This window comes from Rissa tridactyla, chromosome 6, assembly GCF_028500815.1.
Source record: "Rissa tridactyla isolate bRisTri1 chromosome 6, bRisTri1.patW.cur.20221130, whole genome shotgun sequence".
Taxonomy (NCBI): Eukaryota; Metazoa; Chordata; class Aves; order Charadriiformes; family Laridae; genus Rissa; species Rissa tridactyla.
The window spans coordinates 64,644,176-64,657,128 of NC_071471.1; the positions used below are offsets into that span (position 1 = coordinate 64,644,176).

Sequence of the window (12,953 nt, forward strand, 5' to 3'; positions counted from 1 at the left end):
TCAAAGTTTCATTATATGTTTCTTCCTAGGGCAACTATTTTCCTAGAAATCAAGGAGTTCAAATGATTCTTGAAAAGTTTGTTGAAGTTTGGTAATAACATATTGTGGTGCACGCATTAGAAAGTGAGTCAGAAGTGTATCGTACCCTTCCAAGACAATATAAGATCCAAAATGAAAGGAATTTAAATAAAGGTGGGGATAAATTTCTGAAAGAGATATATAATTCCTTAGCAATTTGCATAATTAAGAAACAGAGGAGGATTTTTAGCCTCAGTAGTAACTGGCTATTCAGTATAGGTAGACTTGCTCACTTCACTCATCTGCAAATTTTTCAGCCCTCATTAAATTAGTGCTGAAGCAGCAGCAGTGCCTGAAAAATGTGTCATGACTATAAATGATCACATTCACTGTAGATCTCAAAGCAACTTAGTATGACATAAATTTTCTGAGTAAACTGGATTTAGTATGAAGTATCAGCTCTCTAGTTAAGGTTACACAATTTTCCTTTCTAACATAGTTCCGTAATTGCTACTTAAAAGAAAATTAAAATTGACTGGTTTAGAATAAAGAGAAGAGCATGCTTTTGAAGTTGTTAGTGATCAGTATTTAGTAAACTTCTGTAATGGTTAAAACTTGCCTTGCATTCAATTAAATAGGACTGTAGATGTAAGCACAGAATGACATTCTATTGGTATGCATCATATGATTGCAATTTTGCTCTTCTGTCAGATGAAAATAATGCCCTGTCCAGCAATTTGTCTCAGAATTTAATAATTCCTAAATCTTTCCTAGCTTAACATAAAGGTTGATTTTTCACTTAAAAGCATTTTTGGCAACTTTTTATCAGTGTTATAAAAGATTGTTCTATAAAAACAGATAAAGCGTGACTAGCTGCACTTCAAGCACAAGTATATGGCTTCTAAGGTGGGCCGTGAGTTCTAAAAACTGGCCTAGAAGGAAATAAATGAGAGGAGAAACATAGTCTAGAGAATGGTTCTAAATTTTAAATCGTGTAGTGGGATAAGGCTATGGAATAGTTCTCAAGATGTATTTGATTGCATTCTCCAGTGCAACGTTAGTAAGGCCCATAACAAGCTTTCCCAAGATGGATTTGGCCACCTGCTGTGTATTGGATTGCATTGTTTCACTGTAAAATTCTGCTTTGATCACTTCTGGGTATTTTCCTCTCTCCTGTTATTTATTTATTTTTTTAACTGATAACTTACCTAGAATGCTATAGAGTACGCTTGGTTGTTGTTGATGTTGTTTTAAAATGAATTGTACATAATGTATAATGGCAGTTTTCACAAATATACTCTAAAGCCTGATTTTATTTTTTTTAAATTCTCCACTAAAACACTTGAAAGTATACGTAATTTTTCAGAATATGGTGAGTGATAATATTCCAGAAAAAAATTGTCTCAATTTGAAAAGCTGGAATATAAGCAGTGGTATTCTATAATAATGCTTACACAAATTCTGGTCTATACATGTAGAACAAAAATAGAAAAATAGTAGACTGGAGTTTGTATTTTCTCCTATGAGCCACTGTTTCCTCCCTATCCTTTCTTCTTTCCACACGAAAGAACATTTATTAAGTTCATAAAACTTTGCCATTTCACTTAGAAATCTTTAATGTAACTGAAATAATTCCTAAATCCTATAAAGAATAATCTGTATTACTTGGTCAAAAAGCTATCATTTGTTTTGGTGACTTTTTGTGGATGTATCATGATGTAGATGAAATGCAGCTTTTAGCTCTTAACGATTTTAAATGGGAACAAAAATGTTCAACAGTGATGTCCAAAGCAATGATAAATCGTTATTTTAAAAAAAAATGGTATTTAAAAATTAAAAAATTTTAGAGGCGTAAATAGAAGATCATTCCCTAGATACAGTTGAGAGTCTTGATTAAGAGATTCAAAGTTGAGATTATGATTCAAAGCAAATGGTTTCTCTCTTGTCTATGCAAACCAGAAGCTTTTCCATTACTTATTAATGGCAGTGGTAGTAGGTAGTAAGACTCAAGTATTAGGGAAGTGAAGACATCAAATAAAGAACTATTTTGACAGCTAATGTATAAAGATAGGAAGTGCTGTTATTTAACTACTAAATTTTTCCAACTGTTAGGAAATTTTCTTTTGCGTGGTTAAAAAGATATTTTATTAAAACGAACATGACAATTAACTTCTTCTAGCTAGAAAATAATTTCAATTGAAATAATTTTAGGTTTTATAATGGCAACAGAGAAGTAGTAGAAGAGTAGGGGTGCCAGTCTTATTGTTCCATATTCATGGAAGGGTGGTAGAGCTGAATATTAATAGAACGTGTGTAATGCATTTTCCTTGTGGCCTTTTTGTATGCACTGTATCACTGAAAATTCACTGGTTTGTCTTCATATGGTTGCACATACGTGTATGTAAAATCTGAAGGGACGTCCCTTCTACACTGCCTCTCTGTGAGACTGAAATCTTCGTGAACAGCAATGTCTGCTTCCACCTTGCATGCCTGCTAGTCCTTTGTTAAGAGGTGTGAGGGCTGAACGACCACAAATGTCTACCAAGTTTCTAGGAATTAGCAGTTGTAAAATGGAGCTGTACCATTTGTTTGACTTCTAAATGAGCGAAGGTAGATACGGCACCAAGTTGGGCTAGATTATCCATTCTTTTCTTGAAAGCTAGACCATTTCAGAGCATACTTTGCATTAAAGAATTCTTACAGATTCTCTAGAGACAGCAAGTGCTCCCTTTTCTTTTCTATTTTGGTGCAATGAAGGAGGAAGGTAGCTCTAATAAAATCTTTAGCTTCTAGCAAAAGATAGCAGCCTTGCTAAAATCAAACCATGGATCCTGCTGGGTTTAGACAGTGAAGGTCTCTAGATGACCTTGCTGCCTCCTTACCATTGCAACACACGATGACTGTGCATTTGGCATTAACGGAAAAATCCAGTAATGGTAGGAGCCGCGTGCTTTTGGAGTTCCCATTCATCTCTGTCCCCACTGAACTGGCAACTCCAGCAAGTCTGGACTATAAAGCACCCAGGAAAATTGTGACACATGTTAGACACTATAGTAGTCAGCTTGAAGAACTGAGATAGGCACAGTCAAGTAACTTAGAAAAAGTTTCAGTACATTTCCACTCACCTGTTGTCTGGCTCCCTAGTAGGAAGTGGAGCAGCAGGACAGACCTGGTGTGGTGAGACAAAGATGTCTTGAATAAGAATGTTTTCCTGTACTAGGTCATGTCATTGTTTACTGAAAGTTCTTGCATTGTACATGTTCACATGTGTATGCATTCTTGTGTCTTGGAGCTTTTCTCTATCCTCAAATAGAAAAGGAACTGATTCTGATTGAGTTGCAGGTTCCTCTGACTGTGACTCTCAACAAACTTAGTAAATGCTAAATACAGAGAGGATAGGATGGGTTTCTTGGTTGTGGTTTTTGGACATCTTGAAAGTATGTCATCAAGGCCTTGAGGAAGAAAGAACAAGTCTTTATAACTCTGAGGAGTAACTTTTTTCCCACTTACGTGTTGAACAAGGATCATCTGACCTTCTAATAAAGAAGCTGGTATTCTGGAGAAGAAAAAATTTAGACATATCTGGGGCTGATTTCACATCAGCAAGTATTTTTCAGAAGTGAAGAATTTATTTGTACTGTATTTTTCAGCCACCTGGTTTGATAACAATATTTTTTAAGAGGCCTGGAAACTAGAATCTTACACCACTGAGTTCTTGGATACAAAGAACAGGCCAGTCTGGTTTCCTTCCTGTCTGTTCCTCTTCAGAAGCATCTTTGGCAAGATATTAAAAGCAAAGGAGTTGGATTTCTACATTCATTTTGCATTAAATGAAAAAAACATAGAGTTCAAGGGAAGGTTGTTTAACTCTCATTATTTCTTAAGCCTGAAGAAGAAACTGCATTGGCATTCTCATCTGATGCCTTTGAAGTCTCTCAGTTGCTTCAAGTACTTTGAGACTCCCAGCTATTATGACTGAACTTTTCATCAGTTTGAGAGATAAGGACTAGATTTCTGCTTTTTTTGGTGAAGAAATTAGTTTGATAGTCACAGCGTACTGGTGGCTGCAGGTGTCACGGGTGAAACTTCCCGAATTCTTTATTCGCTATTTGTTTTTTTCCTGATGGCTTTTGTGCGGTGCAGCAGTGGTCTTTGCTGGTAAGCCTTGTGATATCAACGCACAATCTCCGTTGTTGCCAGCAGACTTCAGCTGTAGTCCACCACATCATGCAATTAATGCCACATAACTGAATATTTGCTTTAAGCATGTCCTTGGAGCATTTTGGTGGCCTACTTCTCAGCTACTTACCATGTTTTAATCAGACATTAAAAAAATGTTTTGGATAATCTGTTTTTGGCATCCTAACAACATGCCCAGAGCAGCATAAGTGAGCCTGCAAGGCGGTAGCTTCGATGGGGTGCATTTGATAGCATGCTAGTTGGTGTTCAGGTCTGTGTTTTGATGTGTTATGCTACCAAAGAGCCGAAAATGGTACATATGGATTTTGAGATATGTGACATGATGACTATGAGTTCTCCAGGTATTACAGCTACTAAGAATGAAGATGACTATGTTATATATTGCTTTTGCTTGAAGTCTTTCATTTCAGGGGTGCTGCTTTTATCTCCAAAGGCTGCTCTGGCTTTCATGATCCTCCCTGGGACTTTGTCATCATTAAAGGGGTTCTGAGATACTCTGCTACTCAAATAGAAGAATTTCTCTCCAAATGTCACTGCTGCACTGTCATTTTTCATTATTGGCCTGACACGCTTTTCACCATAGCTGGAATAGGATCTCTGTTTTCTATATACTGATGCTGAGGCCAAATTATTTGGCAGAGCAATCGAAACAGTCAGTAGTATGTTGAAGGTTCTCTTGTCTAGAATTCCTCAGCCCCAAAGTAGGCATTTAGGATTGTTTTAGGTCTGTGTTTGTCAGCAATTTATCTTGCCTAAGTCCCTGACACTTTTTATACGTGCCTGTTGTACACACTTAGCATTCTACAGAGAGATGTCTAGAGACGTGCATAAATATCTAAGGTTTTCTGATGCATGTGGGCTGCGTACATACAGAATCATAGAATCATTTAGGTTGGAAAAGACCTTTAAGATCATCAAGTCCAACCGTTAACCTAACACTGCCAAGTCCACCACTAAACCATGTCCCTAAGCTCCACATCTACATGTCTTTTTAAATGCTTCCAGGGATGGTGACTCAACCACTTCCCTGGGCAGCCTGTTCCAATGCTTGACAACCCTTTTGGTGAAGAAATTTTTCTGAATATCTAATCTAAACCTCCCCTGGCACAACTTTTGAGACTGTTTCCTCTTGTCCTATTGCTTGTTACTTGGGAGAAGAGACTGAACCCCACCACTCTACATCCTCCTTTCATGTAGTTGTAGAGAGCAATAAGGTCTCCCCTGAAGCTTCTTTTCTCCTGACTAAACAACCCCAGTTCCCTCAGCTGCTCCTCATAAGACCCTTCACCAGCTTTGTTGCCCTTCTCTGGACATGCTCCACCACCTTAATGTCTTTCTTGTAGTGAGGGTCCCAAAACTGAACACAGTACTTGAGGTGCGGCCTCACCAGTGCCGAGTACAGGGGGATGATCACTTCCCTAGACCTGCTGGCCACACTATTTCTGATAGAAGCCAGGATGCCATTAGCCACATTGGCCTCCAACTTCTGTCGGCTCATATTCGTCCAGTTCTTGACCAAGACCCCCAGGTCCTTTTTGCCACGAGGCAGCTGTCCAACCACCCTTACCCAAGCCTGTAGCATTGTATGCGGTTGTTGTGACATGGGGGTCTTCATTCTGCTCCCTGTCTTCCAGGTGGCTGGGTACCTGGGAGACAACTGGTCTTACATTAAAGACTGAGGAAAAGAAGGCATTAAGTGCCTCAGCCTTTTCCACATTCTTTGTCACTGTCTTTCACCTGTATCCAATAAAGGATGGAGATTCTCCCTAGCCCTCCTTTTGTTGTTAATGTATTTATGGAAGCATTTTTTTTATTGTCTTTTACAGCAGTAGCCAGATTAAGTTCTAAATGGGCTTTGGTCCTTCTAATTTTCTCCCTGCATAACTTTACGACCTCCTTGTAGTCCCCTTGAGGTGCCTGCCCCTACTTCCAAAGGTCATAAACTCTCCTTTTTTCCTGAGTTCCAGTCAAAGCTCTCTGTTCAGCCTGGCCAGTCTTCTTCCCCACCGCTCATCTTCTGGCACATGGGGACAGCCTGCTCCTGTGCCTTTAGGATTTCCTTCTTGAAGAATGTCCAGCCTTCCTGGACTCCTTTGCCCTTCAGGACTGCCTCCCAAGGGACTCTGTCAACCAGGCTCCTAAACAGGACAAAGTCTGCCCTCCAGAAGTCCAAGGGAGCAGTTCTGATGACCTTCCCCCCTCCTTACTTCTCCAAGAACTGAAAACTCTTATCATTTTGTGATCGCTATGCCCAAGACAGCCTCCAACCGTTCACATCACCCGCAAGTCCTTTTCTCTTCACAAACAACAGCTCCAGTGGCTCACCTTCCATTGTTGGCTCTCTCACCAGCTGTGTCAGGAAGTATACAGCAATCTAGGCAACTGAATAACAAACAAGACAACAGATGTATTATTTACCACTTTCCAGATGCCAAAGTTCCACTTTTATTGCTTACATCATGTTCTTTCTAGTATCCAGAATGTGGGAGCTCTCTCAGACACCTGGAAGGTTGGTCACCTGGGGTAGCAATGAAGTTATGAAGTAAATACAGAAGTAAGAAGCAAGAGTGGGTGGTGGCATTTTGGCTGGGTCTTCTCATTGCTTTTTAAGACTCTGCCAGAGTGCATCACTGCTTATGGAATGGAACATTTCGTAGTTGTTTGATTTCTGTGAATTGTATTTTATTATCCACATAGGCCTCACAATTAGTAATCAGTATAGTAGCCGGTGGAAAAACCCCTCACAATTTCATTAAAACCATTTGGCTTGTTTTTTGACTCTGTGTCAAATAATGCTAATCAGGATTGACTTTGAACAGAACAAACACAGATTTTTAGTAGAACAGAAACATATGATGGGTGGAGTTTTGTTGCTTTTTTGTGGGGTGGGGTTCGGCAAGGTGGAACAAGTAAGATAAAAACTATCTGGACAATGACTGGTCAGATAAAGTCAGAGAAGAACACAGTGAATTCTCTCAAAATATGAAGTTGTTGCTGTTGAGCTATTCTTTGAACTATTTTAATGAAAAATAAAAAAAGCATTTAACTAATTATGTCACATTTGTTTCATTCTGATTCATAGAAAATTTCACCTTGGGTAGGTTTACGCAAGATCAACATCTCCTACTGGGGATGGGATGACATGTCTCCTTTTACAAACACAACTCTGCAGTGGCTTCCTGGAGAGCCGAATGACTCTGGCTTCTGTGCATATCTAGAAAGAGCAGAGGTGGCAGGTCTGAAAGCGAATCCATGCACTGCAATGGCAGATGGTCTTGTGTGTGAAAAACCTGTTGGTAAGCAACCTCTTATACTCAGTTACTCTTACTGTCATGATTAGCAACCTGTTTGGGGTTTCGTTTGGCTAAGAGGGATAGTTTGACAATTTCGATTAAATAATTAAAAAAATTACTTTATTATTTTTTAAAAAATATGGAGCTTTAATCTAGAAAACAAATAGTATTCCTATTCCAGCAAATATTTATTTATGAATTAGTTGACGTGGCTTAGTTTGCATTATAGCAGAAGTCTTATAAATTGCCTCTAAATCAGAAGGAGTCAGTGACAATGGTGATTGTAGCATGGAAATGTCTGTGGAGGTGTTCAACAAAGCTGTTGTTTTCTTTCTGAAACATCACTGAACGTTTTTATGGTCTAAAAGACTGACAAAAGCAAAATTCTTGTCTCCATCTTTTAGGTTGGTTTGTATACACCGATTATTGTGGCAAATAGCCACTTGACAGTTCAAATTAGCATTTTCATGTTCCGATTGTCCTATGTTTCTCTTCATGGCTGTGAGGTTGAGCACTGAGCACATGAAGTTCTTTAAATTTCCCCTTCAGATTTATTTTTTGCATTGTCTGTGCAAAACTGGCAAGTAGCTGCATTGGTGGTGTGTTGGGAACGCTGCCTGTCAATCAGATGGTTTTGCTGTGAAATTGTCAGACTTGTTAACTTGTGTAACCACAGTGAGATCTTACCAATCCTTTATTTTCTTCTAAGCAATTCCAAATAGTAATGTAATTTCAAAGTATATATTGTACTCTCGTTGCTGCTGTCATTTATATTTCCTAAAAATGTCATCTTTCACAGTGTTCTTAATTTTGTGTCAATAGTTAATTATTTACCAGATGTTTCTCAGGATATTAAAAGATACAGTCACAATGGAAGAGACATCTCAAAATGTAAAGGATACACTCGGTGGAACACAAATGACTTTATTAAAATGCAGTATTTTACAATTAGATCAACATTATATGCATCTGTTACTGGTGTCTTGTTTTAGGTTTGTTTTGTTTTTGATCTTGAGGTGCTTCAAAGACTATAGCTGTCAAAGTTCCTCAGCCTTATGAGAATACTTTTATAGTTCAGCTGATTTTTCTTAGGGTTTTTTTTGCATTTTTTATTAATTGCAAACCACAGCTTGAATACGTACATAGTTGGTAAAATCGAGGACCAGCCATGGTTGAGTGATTTGGCGTACTATATTAGCAGATGAAGAATGGCTTGAGAACTAAGCTTGTATTGGATATGGGTCAATAATATATAAAACCATGGCAATACACAGGAGGGCTCAATCCTGATGTTTCACAAGGCGCTTCTGTATGGAAAATATTGTGCTATCTATACTTTTGTGTTCCTGCCTAGGAATTACTATACTCTCGTTCTTGTGCACTTTACAGTTTTATTTGAAATCAAAGCAAAAATCAGGAGTTAGGGTATACGAGTTCTTTTTGTGTGTTACAACTTTTCGAGATGACATACACCTCTAACCTAGTCAAAATGTGGACTCTATTAGAGAAAAACAAAAAATCCCAAAACCCAACCACCACCACCAACAAAAAAACCCTAACAACCAAGCAAATCTGTTTTGCATTGAACAGTGTTTCTTTTGTTACTTTCCCTGGATTCTAATGTCTTTCTGTAAGGCAAAATTTTCGGGGATTAGTCATAAGTAGAATATTTGTTGCTTATACGCTGTTAAACTAATGAAAACAATAGACCCAGAACTCTCCTGTACTTGCTGTAGAAGTTTGAGACTTATTTTATGTCATGTATGTGCAAGTAACTAAGCTGACATTACCGGGCAATGAATATTAAATTTACTGTTTTGCTATACAGATAAAATAGCTGTGAAAATTTTTAAATGGACTCTTTTAGAGCTCTAGTGTGACTCATGCAGAGTATTACTTAGTAATTTTTATAAACTATTATTGTATTTATATACTGCAGTGTAAGTTTGGATGAAGTTATTTATAGATAACTAAGGAAGCAACCACTTTCAGTTTAACCAGGATTTTTTTTAATGGAATATACAATTAAAGAAAAAGGAGATTGCACTTGTGTTCAAAATTACAAATGTTTGTGTCTCTTTTCCAGTTAGTCCCAACCAGAATGCCAGACCCTGCAAAAAGCCATGCTCCCTGCGAACAACATGTTCTAACTGCACAAGTAACGGGATGGAATGTATGTGGTGCAGCAGTACAAAACGATGCGTTGACTCAAACGCCTATATAATCTCCTTCCCATACGGACAGTGTCTAGAATGGCAAACTGCCACATGCTCCCGTGAGTATCTTAATGAACGTTCATCCTATTAAACATACCATTGTGTATTTTTCCACTCATAGAGCATCTGTATGAATACGACACAGCACGTCCACTAAAGATAAAAATAATTTCTGAGGAATCACCTTAGATAGCCACTAATGAGGGCAGTTAGTACTGTGTATGTATTTTCTACTTACAGGAAAAAATATTGGTAATTCTTTCACAGTGAAGCGTATTGATTCTGTTAAAACAGATACTAAAAAGTGTTTATTATTTTCAGATAAAGTACCATGGTTATGGATGTGACCAGTATTAGTGTGTCAAATAATGGCCATGAGGTGGAACAAAATACTGTTAAAATTAGAGAAATAATAGGCAGACCTTAGACTTACACCACATCTAGTTATTAAAAAAAAGATACACTGAATTCAGAGCTTGCAAGAATCTGATTTGTTTTGCCAGTGGATTCAAATCACATTTTTGTAGCGTCCCCTTTGGAAGCACATTTCATCAGAAATTGATGCAATATCTCTCTTGGAGAATACGAAACCTACTCAATGTACCTCTCAGCGTACCGTTCAGCTAAAGGTACTTCTTCCCAAGTCTGTAATGACTGGGCCTTGTTAAGTTCAGCACCGTGCAGTTCCAGTTTATATTGGTGCCATAATTCATGTGGATGCTGGAGCGAACTGCCTGATGTCTTAGATTATTGTCTCAGTCGTGGTTTATTTAGAAAAATTCCTCAGTTGCTATCCTACAGAAGCCTGGATCTTAGTAATTTTACTGTCCTGCAAGTTTTGATTACAATACTACTTGTAAGGACTCCAATACAATGGAACCCAAACTTAATATATAGGACTTCTGAAGTGTACTGTTGAACTCTCATTATTGCTATTCTCTCTGAGAGTGTTTTTCTAGCAACTTGTGACTTCCTTTCCCTTTCCTTAAGAGTCTTTGGATATCAGCATCTCTGGAACATTTTATTTCTGGATATGTTGTGGCAGGATTGATGATGTTGTCCAACAAGAAGCAACTTGCATTAAGGTCATAATTAGATCATGATTCCATTTAATAGATTATGGATACAAATACAAAAGGTAGTTACTTGCTAAGCCTTGGGAAAATGTTAAGTAAAATAAGGTCCCGCCATATCTATAATAGGGGACTGTTGATACATTCTAATTTTAAGAGATTAGAATCTTACATCCTCTAAACCCAGCAATCAGCCCATGTTTGGTTTAAGAACAAAGCGATAATAAGAACACTTAATCTCTTGTCCCATAGATTTGGAATAATAATACTGTAATTATGTCAATGTTTCTCTCTCGTAACAGTTCACTAAACTTTTTTTCACTCCTTTTAGAAATCAGTTTTGCAACTTATAAAATATTGATAGTGAGTTGTGGCAGAAGATAAATAGATTGAAAATTTGGAGATAAAATAGACAGAACGCCACATGAATGATGCTTAGCTTTTTAAAATAGCATATATTATTTCAGCCTGAACTTTTAATTCAGTTTTTGTGTTTGGGTAGTATTTGCACATCATGCAGATTCGATTTGTTTGCGGAACACAAAAAATTGTTTTTAACTTAATTTGTCATTTTTGTCAGGTCTGTAGAAGTTTATATTAAATAAGGCAAACGGGATTTGCTATATACCAGTTCATCATTATTTAAAGGCAATTTTGTGTGAAAATGTATTTTCTATTCAACAAATTAAAGGAAAACAAGATTCCATGTCCGTAAGCAGTTTTTTTCAGAGTTTAAAGCATTAGATATTTTGCATTTAAACAAGAAAATGGGTGTCCAAATGAAACATGGTTCAGACATTGTTTCATTCTAAATGACTTGAAAATTTTATTTGGTAGATATATCATTATTGCTGCTGAGGTAATGAAGTATTAAGTGGATTCCCTTATCAAGGGGTAGTGTTTCTACTTACTTGAAAAATGGACTGTAACTGTACCCTAAAAAAAAATTTTAAAAATCCTCTTTTAAAAATTTTTCTTTTTTACTCTGAATGACTGATTTCTGAGTTTTTTAATGTTTTGCTCTGAATGAATAAAAAAAAACCTCAGAAATTCACACAAGCATGTATAATTTATAAAAAAAAACCAACCCAAACCAAAAAAACAAACAACCAACTGAGAATTTCTCATTTATTTTCACAACTGGGAATTAAAATGAAGAATGCTGTTTTATTGGAGACATCTTGCCATTTTAATACCTGCTTGCCAAAAAGTTGCATTCCACTCTTCCTCACATCTTCCATCCATTATGACTTTGGATTGAATAGCTGACAGTTGAACAATCTTGGACGACCTCTAGAATTTAAAAGGGAAAAAAAAAAATCTGTGTGAATACTCCCTTCTTCCATAAACAATCACTTCTCAGTTAGCTCTCTTCAGTTTTGCAGCTGAATGCCACTACAGAGACTATCTGAGGATTTTCCCTTTTGGTTCTCTTTTATCTTCCATGAAGATAGTGCTGCTGATATGTCAGAGCTGTTTTCGCCCAGCTTTATAAATAGCAACGTGAGAATTGTTCGGATCTTCTACACTGCATCTGTGAAAGGGCAAACCAGCCAGTACAGAATGGTGGTCTTTATTTTTCTGCTGATCTTCTAATGTATTCAAAAAACAAAATTTGTATCATTCAGCTTCAGATCTGATGAGGTCTGGCTTTAAACTGTTTTGTGTCACATGATTGATATTGATTTCCAAGAACAGTTGAACTCCTCCTCCCCCCCCCTTTTCTATGTTTGGGAAACTTGAAACATTTCCTCCTATTTGGATTCTTCCACGTCTAATGATACAAGAGCTCATGCTCCAGCTTTCTGTACTGTTAAAGTCCTTTCGAAATCTCATTCAGATTCTTAACTGCCAGTTTTCTTGATATCTGCATGTATCTTTATACGACTGGAGTGTTTTTTTCTCTGACAACTTTCCTTAATTTTAAACAATTTTAATAGTTGCTGTGGTCACAGTAGCTACCTTTCTTCTGCTCTTGGTTTATTTAATTAGAAATGCAATTGTTCTGCTTAGTATAGCCTTTATAACATGGATTCAACTCTTGCCTTTATGGAGTAGAGTGGTCCAGGTAGCTGTGAACATGAGTATTGGATACAGTGTCCTCGCTGCAGCTGAGCCAAATTGAGAAGTTGCACTCATGTAGAAGCCATTTG

The 12,953-nt window shown here is 37.3% G+C and overlaps 1 protein-coding gene across 6 annotated transcripts in view; it reads left to right on the forward strand.

Moving 5' to 3' along the window:
* ATRNL1 (attractin like 1) overlaps positions 1–12,953 on the forward strand; it is a 523,801-nt gene that overhangs the window by 126,001 nt on the left and 384,847 nt on the right. For all 6 annotated transcript variants that reach the window (XR_008467222.1, XR_008467223.1, XM_054207467.1 and 3 more), the window contains exons 16-17: positions 7,301–7,514; positions 9,598–9,786. Coding sequence is in view for 4 of the 6 variants with exons in the window: in XM_054207467.1 (XP_054063442.1) it covers positions 7,301–7,514; positions 9,598–9,786 (403 nt within the window). In the remaining 2 variants the exon portion in view is untranslated. The remainder of the gene's footprint in view (positions 1–7,300; positions 7,515–9,597; positions 9,787–12,953) is intronic.